The sequence below is a fragment of the Urtica dioica genome, chromosome 7, assembly GCF_054948205.1.
Source record: "Urtica dioica subsp. dioica isolate 48M chromosome 7, U.dioica_male_clone48M_v1_H2, whole genome shotgun sequence".
NCBI classification, from domain to species: domain Eukaryota; kingdom Viridiplantae; phylum Streptophyta; class Magnoliopsida; order Rosales; family Urticaceae; genus Urtica; species Urtica dioica.
In genome coordinates, this window is record NC_142762.1 from 33381561 (window position 1) to 33390695 (window position 9135).

The following is a 9135-nucleotide window of genomic DNA, read 5'->3' on the forward strand; positions in this document are numbered from 1 at the left end:
TTCTATGATTTAAAAACTAAAATTTAAAAGTTATATTACATAAATATGAATAATACAAATGTTCATATTTATTAGATTTAAAGATTTTAACTATTAAGTATCCAATAAATTACTTACAAAAAAAAAAAGGAAAAAAAATATTCATTCATTTTTCAGGAAAATTTAAACTTAAACTAATCATACAAATAACCTAAACTTAATTTTAACATAAACTAATCACATTAATATTCATACAAATAACCTAAACTTAATTTTAACCTAGCTAACTAACTAATATATGATTATATAAAAAAAACTAATATATACACTAACCTAGGACGGCCGGCCGGGGACTCGGGGATAGCGGCTCGGTGGCTGGGACTCGGACGCAGCGGGGCCGGGGCTGAGCGCACGGCGAGGTCCGAATCGAGGCCAAAACCTTCGTGCCGTCCCGCTGCCAAAACAGCAGCGTCCTCGTAGCCCCCGTACAGCGCATACTAGCGCCTCCTTCTCGACGAACCAAAGCTTACCAACCCTTGCGGCGTGGACAGCCATTCAGCCATCCCATCGCAGCCTCGGCACCTCGGCCTCAACAAAACAACATGCACACTAAGAGACACTCACACACACACGTTAATTTCTCATAACCCACTTCATCCAAATAAATTTCTAGAAATTAGACAAGCGATTCTCATATTCACGTCCTAAAACCGATTCAAATCGAACAAGGCCACTCCTATAATTTCAACATCACAAACAGTCAAAATGAATCGCATAGCCAAAACAAGTGTCACGGCCAATGAATCACAGCAAAATCACAAACTCATTTCAGCCAAGTCAAAAGAATTCCCGACAGCCTGACCCACTAGCGCTTAAGCCATCATAACTCGAGCTACAAAACTTGAAATCGATTGATTCTAGCGGCAAATGAAAGTAGACTCATGTAGCTTTCTAACGAGATACAAGCATATATATGACAAGAATAGCTATCTCAAAAACAGCCCGTAATTCGCTGTTACAATTCTGGAAATCCCGTTTTACTGCTGCGAAACACAAACTTTGGAAATTCATAACTCATTCAATACTCAATGGATTTACATGTTCTTGGTCATTTTAGAAAGCTCATACAGTCTACTATCCATGAAAAATATCCAAAAATAAGAACTCAGGTCATACAGGTCTATCCACGTCGATTTACAAAGGCTGTTCAAACAGTTTTTCTTTTTAAAAAATTCGGCCAAATTCAAACCACAACCAAGAAATTCCGAGTTCAATCCTCAATTTCAAATCATCAACATCAATAATTGATCCCAATCAACACACAAAACTAACCAATTTTACTGATTTCAACCCGGAACCAAAAACCCCCAAATATGGAACCGAGAACCCTAGCTTCGAATTTCAATCCAAGGAGAGGAATTCTTACCTCAATCCACGAATTCAAGCTTCTTTGGAGGGTTCTCACTTCTTTCCCGGTGGTTTCTCTTGCTCCGGCGTCACCGTGGCTCGCGGCGGCGTTGTTCTTCCTCAGCTGGAGCGCGCGGCGATGGAGACTCGGGCGGGACAGCGCGCGACAAGAAGAAAGGAAGAAGAAGAGAGGCTAGGTCGAGTGGTGATGATGAGGCTACGGCGTCCTCGCGACTCCCGGCGACGTCTCTTTTCCTCGGCTTGAAGCGCGCGGTGGAGGATGGGTCGCGGCGGCCACGGCGAGCTCGCGGCGGTGGCGCTCTGCTCGGCTGGGACGCGCGCGCGGTGGAGCTGCTCGGTGGTCGCTCTTGCTCCGGCGTTCTTTCTCGGCTCCCTCTCTCTCTTCTTTCTTCTCTTTCTCTTTCCTGAGCAGTTTCTTTTCTTTTAAATTCTTTCCCATTCTAAAACTGAATGAAAAAATGAGGGGGAGAATTGGCCCGCTTAAAATTTTAAACAATCAGGTGCGACAAAGTCGCACCTGAAAGTTTTTTTAACAATCAGGTGCGACAAAGTCGCACCTGATACTAAAAAAAAAAAAAATTTAGCGAAATTTTTTGGACTTCTGGTTGACAATCTGATGCGACTAGTCGCACCAGAAAGTCATTTAGATGCGACTTTTAGGTGCGACTAGTCGCACCTGATAGTCATGCGCATCAGAAAACTATATTTGTAGTAGTGATATATATATATATATATATATACGTGTGTGTAAAGTTCCGTTCCGTTCTAGCCAGGGCCGGCCCAAACTCACCGGGGGCTCTAGGAGATTCAATATTTTGGGGCCCTATAATACTAATAAAAATTTAAATTTTCAGGGTAAAAAATATAAATTTTTTAGAAAATGAGTCAAAAGTGTAAATTTTTAGGATAAAAAATGTAAATTTTCTTAAAAATAAGCAAAAAAAATATAAATTTTTTTAGGCCCATTCACATATGGGACCCTAGGCCTTACCCTAACCGCTTTAGCCCAATACTGGCAATGGTTCTAGCCGCAACTCTAGTCAAATAGAACATAATGTTTATTTCCATTTTGAACTAAATTACGACTACTTTGTAACAAAAATTGAATTAAATTCTTAAATATGATCGCGAGTAATATCTATCTTTCTTACTAAATTACAAGTTTTACTAAATATCTATCTTTCTTCTTTTGGGACCGTCCTCTCTTCCGTTATCATTTTCTTAAACTAAAGGAGTTGAATGATAGGAATATAATAAACACAAGGACCAAAGTACAAAAAAGAGATAAACTTTGAGAAATTTCATTTTCTGGGCTTAATAAGCCATTAAATATCAAGATTAGACCCTAATGTTTAAAAATATCTAAATATGAACTTTTGACCCAAAATCGGACACAAATACCCTTGATTCAAAAAACCCATGTGTTTTCTCTCATTTTCAAATGATTTTCATCACAAATCTTTTTCATTTTCGAATTGGTTGCGCTAAGATTAGAATTTTCGGTGGTCGAGTTCACCGCTGAGCTCGTGGGGTTCGGGGCAACGCCCCGATTTTTTTTTTTTTTTTTAAGGAATTTGGGTATGTGTTCAGATTCGATTTTGAGGGTTTCACCTTGAATTTCATCGTACAGCATCGTACGACATCGTACAGCATCGTACGATGTCGTACGATGAGATACAATGAATCTCACATTGAATCTCATCGTACGACATCGTACAGCATCGTACGACATCGTACGATGAGATACAATGTGAAACCCTCAAAATCGATAAAATTCATACACATTATAATGTACGATGTCGTACGATGCTGTACGATGTTGTACGATGTCGTACGATGCTGTACGATGCGATACGATGAGATTCAATGTGAAACCCTCAAAATCGAACCTGAACACATACAATGCTGTACGATGTCGTACGATGATGTACGATGTCGTACGATGTTGTACGATGTCGTACGATGCTGTACGATGCGATACGATGAGATTCAATGTGAAACCCTCAAAATCGAATCTGAACACATACAATGCTGTACGATGTCGTATCTCATCGTACGATATCGTACGATGCTGTACGATGCCGTACGATGAAATTCAAGGTGAAACCCTCAAAATCGAAACTGAACACATACCCAAATTCCTAAAAAAAAAAAAAAAATCGGGGCGTTGCCCCGAACCCCACGAGCTCAGCGGTGAGCTCGACCACCGAAAATTCTAATCCTAGCGCAACCAATTCGAAAATGAAAAAGATTTGTGATGAAAATCATTTGAAAATGAGAGAAAACACATGGGTTTTTTGAATCAAGGGTATTTGTGTCCGAATTTGGGCCAAAAGTCCATATTCAGATATTTTTAAACATTAGGGTCTAATCTTGATATTTAATGGCTTATTAAGCCCAATTAATGAAATTTCTCTAAACTTTACCATCTATTAATTAATTTCCTTTCTCCGGGACAGAAAAGGGAAATTCCCTGAAACTTGCAAGTTACCAGTTACAAGTTTTACAACAGCGCAAAATAGATGGAAATTTGGCTGTGCGTTTCTTTTGACAGTTGTTGATAACCATTAAGCCGCCGGGCATTTTATGTATATATACAGTTTTTACTTACTTTTTTTCTTTCACTGCCGTAGTTTTCACAATTATTAAATCAGACGGCGTGTTTTATTCTCTCTCTTTCACAAACACACACACACACACACACATACACTCACTCTCACTCTCTCTCTCTCTCTCTCTCTCTCTCTCATGCTTACAAACACAAAAAGCCAAGATATGAGTACAAGTACTTGAGAGAACTTGAACAGGTTTTACTCGCTCAAAGGTGACGTCTTTACCTTTTGAATTCCGATTCCTTTTTTTTAGTCTTTTGGGTTTTCTGTGAAGGCATTAACAAGTTGTAAGTAAGTAAGTAAGGTAGATTTAGATGAAATAGTTGAGGAGGGCTTGTTGGGAAATAGGAATAGAGTTTGATTAGAAGAATATACCCCACAACTCCAAGCCAGGCTTATATTATTTACAGCTGCAGATAGATACCTTTCCCCATAATGTTCCATGCTTAACTGGCTCATCTACTGAGCTTTTGAGACACTATCCACCAAAAGGGAAATTTAAATTTAAAATTCCCAAAAAAAAGACACTTTTTTGTGTGTTTATTTTGTTGGCTTCTTCTTCATACATTGTGCTTGGTCTTAAGGAAGCCTTGAGATTGAGGGAATTCTGTTGTTTCCTGAGATGGGTTTTGCTTATTTGTCCATTTCCAGATCTGGGTCTTAAAAAAAAACGTAAAAAGAAAAAAAGAAGCATTCTTGTGGTATTTTTAGGGAGTGTTCAGTTAAATTTTGCTGTCTGTGAACTGTTTGCGGAAATGCCTCAAAGAATGGAGTTCTCGAAATTCTGGGGGAAGAAAGGCGGCGTTGGCCGGAAGGGCACTCCGGTGGTGGTGACGATGGAGAACCCGAACATCTCGGTGGTCGAGATCGAAGGACCCGACTCGGCTTTCAGGCCCGTCGAGAGAAGCCGCGGAAAGAACGCCAAGCAAGTCACGTGGGTCCTTCTCCTCCGGGCCCACCGCGCCGTGGGCTGCGTGGCCTGGCTCGCCGCTCTCCTCTGGGCAGTGCTCGGAGCGGTCAAGACGAGGCTCTCCGTCCGAGCCTCCTCCGGCGAGGCCGAGAAGTCTCCGGGGAAGGGAAAGCTGCTCTTCAGGGTCATCAAGGCCTTGCTGGCCGCCTCGCTGGCGATGCTGGGCTTCGAGGTTGTTTGCTACTTTCAGGGGTGGGACTACTTCAGGAAGGCGAGCCTCCACATTCCGAGGACGAGCTCGGAGCTCCAGGGGTGGCTCCACGGCGCCTACGTGGCGTGGCTGGGATTCAGGGCCGGTTACGTGGCGCCGGCGATTCAGGCGCTCTCGACGTTCTGCGTTGTTCTGTTCCTGATTCAGTCGCTGGACAGGATGGTCCTCTCGTTCGGGTGCTTGTGGATTAAGTACAGGAAGATCAAGCCCACCATTGTTAACGGTCCCGAGGATGTTGAAAAGTCCGGCCGGTATGAGTACCCTATGGTTCTTGTCCAAATCCCCATGTGCAATGAGAGAGAGGTAAAGCTTGTTGTGTTGTTGTGTTTCACCTCTATTCTTCTCTCTCTTTTCTGTTGCTTTAGATTTTTTATTTTTTATTTTTTTTGCTTTTTAGTTGCTTTTGTTTGTTTGTTTTTGGTTTTTTATGGTTTCGATTTTTTCAGTTTTTTTTTCTTCTGAACTATTGGAAGCGGTTTAGAAAAGATTTTCTTTACTAACGACCAACTGTTACATCTGCTATACAGTGACAAAACAAGCGGAACTTTTATTCTTTTTCTTCCTCTATTTATTTTTCAATGTCATTTACCAGATATGAAACCTTTTGATCCTTAAGATTCATGTAACTCCAGTGAATCTTCACTCAGCTCTCAAGATCTGTTTCTTTTGTGTTGGAAATGGAATAGATTTTTACATTGATAGAGACATCATAATAATAATAATAATAATAATAGAAAAAGTAGACTTTTTTTTTTTTTTTTTCAGTGGAAATTAGAATCCCATAATGGATCTGTAGGCTTTCATTTAATTTAAATTTAATTATGTTTTTGGGCCTGGTGTGATGTAGGTGTATGAGCAGTCAATCTCTGCGGTGTGTCAACTGGATTGGCCGAAGAACCGAATACTGATTCAAGTGTTGGACGACTCGAGCGACGAGAGCATCCAATGGCTGATCCAAGCCGAGGTCACAAAATGGAGCCAAAAGGGCATCAACATCGTGTACCGCCACCGAGAAATCCGCACCGGTTACAAAGCCGGGAACCTCAAATCCGCCATGGGCTGCGATTACATCAAGAACTACGAGTTCGTTGCAATCTTCGACGCGGATTTCCAGCCCAACCCTGATTTTCTCATGCTCACGGTGCCTCATTTCAAGGTAAAGAAACAGGATCTCGAACCTGGAATCTGACTTTTATTTTAATTATTAATATTTTTTTTGGTTTTTGCAGGACAATCCGGAGGTGGGTTTGGTCCAGGCTAGATGGTCGTTCGTGAACAAGGACGAGAACTTGTTGACCCGTCTCCAGAACATAAACCTGTGCTTCCACTTTGAGGTGGAACAGCAAGTCAACGGGGTGTTCCTCAATTTCTTCGGATTCAACGGAACCGCCGGCGTTTGGCGGATCGAAGCGCTCGAAGAGTCGGGCGGGTGGCTCGAAAGGACCACCGTCGAGGACATGGATATCGCCGTCCGGGCCCACCTCAACGGTTGGAAGTTCGTCTTCCTTAATGATGTCAAGGTATAAATATTTTTATTATTAAAAAAAAAAGAGAAAAAAAAAAACAACTTTGCGAAAAAGTTGTGAACATAATATGTTGATCTTTAGGTACTTTGCGAAGTTCCCGAGTCATACGAAGCTTACAGGAAACAGCAACACCGATGGCATTCCGGTCCTATGCAACTTTTTCGACTCTCTCTTCCGGCGATATTATCGTCTAAGGTATTCCCATGTTCTGTCTTAAGGAAAAAAAACAAATCATAAATAAATGACGCTATTTTGTGAAATCTCATATTATATAAAGTACATGAAGTTTTCTTGTTAACTATGCAGATATCGGGGATGAAGAAAGCGAATCTGATCCTACTATTCTTTCTACTGAGAAAGCTCATCCTTCCATTCTATTCATTCACGCTGTTCTGCATAATCCTTCCATTGACGATGTTCGTACCAGAAGCGGAGCTTCCTGTTTGGGTAATCTGCTACGTCCCGGTCTTCATGTCGATCCTCAACATCCTTCCGGCCCCGAAATCATTCCCTTTTGTCGTCCCATACCTTCTTTTCGAGAACACCATGTCCGTGACCAAGTTCAACGCCATGATCTCGGGGCTCTTCCAGCTCGGAAGCTCCTACGAGTGGACCGTCACGAAGAAGACCGGAAGGTCATCGGAGTCGGACTTGTTGGCCGCGGCTGAGAGAGATTCGAAGAAGACCATGATGATGATCCACCGGGGTTCGTCCGAGAGCGAGCTTTCCGAGCTCAACAGGCTCGTGGAACGCAAAGAGGCTGTCGTGGCGGCTTCGGTGCCGGTCAAGAAGGTCAACAAGATTTACCCAAAAGAGCTCGCTCTCGCGTTCCTCTTGCTCACAGCTTCGGTCCGGAGCCTCTTGTCCGAGCAAGGAGTCCATTTTTACTTCCTTCTCTTCCAAGGAATCGCGTTTCTGCTCGTGGGTCTCGATCTGATCGGCGAGCAGATGACTTAGTTGTGAATAAAAATTCGTGATTTGACGAGACAAAAAAAAAAAGGATAAAAGAAAAAAAAATCCTTGTTTTCTGGGAGAATTATGAAATCACAGTGCAGGCTTATATATATTTATTTATATACATGTATAGCCTGTAGTTCAGCTGCACAAAGGAAGACTTCTTGTAATCCATATTTGATTTGGAAAAGGGAAAAAAAAATTGATAGGGATAGGATGGGAAAAATTTGAGGGGGGAAAAAAATAATGATTTTGACATTCTCTAGGTGTTGAAATATCATTGTTATTATTTGCTATAGGTTTATCTCATTCTTGTTCTTTTTATCACTCTCTCTCTCTCAGTATAAATATAATATATATTCATTGTAACTATATATTGATTCTTGATTGAGTGCGATTTGGCGTTTCAGTTTCAAGAAGACATTTTTCATTCTTTCTCTCTTTTATGCCTTTGACCCTGACAACATAATTTAATTAAGGATCCTTTAATTAAACAAATCTATTTAATTTGTCATTTTTCCTTGAGAAAGTTTGCTACTATTATAAAAATTGACTGAAAAAACAGGATTTTCTTTTTTACTAACTTTACGGCGGTAATTTCTTAGAAATTCACATCAGTTTATGTGTCAAGTAATGGAGTAGATTCATGCACGGTCAAATATATCCACAACGTAGTCACGTTTACAAAACACCTCAAAAGAAGACAATTTACAAAAAAAAAAAAAAAAAAAAGTAAGGCACTTTGTCGTTTGGATTGAAATACAAAGTGTCGGTGGACAAAGTGTTAAACGAGTAAAAACAAGCCTTCTATTTTCTTTTGTTTGTTGTGGCATTTTTTTAGAGTTTGAGGTTCTTTGGTTTTTTAGCTTGACTTTCACACGGTGTAACGTAACATGATTGCCATTTGCAAGGCAAAAGATCTATGTGGGCTTCTATTTGCTGATTCTGGTTCTGGATTTATGGAGTGGTTGAGGTTTTTCTTGTTCATTTTTATATATATTTATCATCATTTTCATCGTTCATGTACTTTTAATAAACTAATAACAAAAATAAGAATTTCCAACTCATTTTTAAATTACTAAAACTTCATATGGCCAGAGATCCTTCATGGGCATATTCTGATTCTGCCTCCTTTTTTATTCATTTATTTATTTCTTCATTCATATAAAGATTAAACCTTTTTTCACTAGCCAAATTGTTGCCCACTACATTAAATTTAGTGATTGACTGTGTTCCTATCCGGATTGAGAAGAATTTTTTATTATTTTATATATATATATATATATATATATATATATATATATATATATATTATATAATAATAGCAAGAGAACATCACATTTTTTTTGGCGAAGAAGACAACTGTTTTGGTACTTGATAAATAATTAGCATGCCATTTAATTGAACATGCAAAGTTGAAAGTTGGATATAAATGCAAGTGGGGTTAATAGGGCT

The 9135-nt window shown here is 40.1% G+C and overlaps 1 protein-coding gene across 1 annotated transcript; it reads left to right on the plus strand.

The window, feature by feature from the left end:
• The first annotated feature begins 4003 nt into the window (after positions 1-4003).
• LOC149390931 (putative xyloglucan glycosyltransferase 5) lies at positions 4004-8099 on the plus strand. Its single transcript, XM_089619096.1, has 5 exons — positions 4004-5503; positions 6048-6356; positions 6430-6720; positions 6808-6921; positions 7033-8099. Exons 1-5 carry the CDS (start codon positions 4775-4777, stop codon positions 7681-7683), a joined length of 2094 nt encoding a protein of 697 aa, XP_089475222.1. The 5' UTR covers positions 4004-4774; the 3' UTR covers positions 7684-8099.
• The last annotated feature ends 1036 nt before the right edge of the window (positions 8100-9135 follow it).

Excerpts from the sequence above, each read along its gene's own strand:
- LOC149390931 (XM_089619096.1), top strand. The coding sequence starts at position 4,775 with ATGCCTCAAAGAATGGAGTTCTCGAAATTCTGGGGGAAGAAAGGCGGC. Across the intron at positions 5,504-6,047 it reads CCATGTGCAATGAGAGAGAG|GTGTATGAGCAGTCAATCTC; the intron begins GTAAAGCTTGTT and ends GGTGTGATGTAG. Across the intron at positions 6,922-7,032 it reads CGGCGATATTATCGTCTAAG|ATATCGGGGATGAAGAAAGC; the intron begins GTATTCCCATGT and ends TTAACTATGCAG.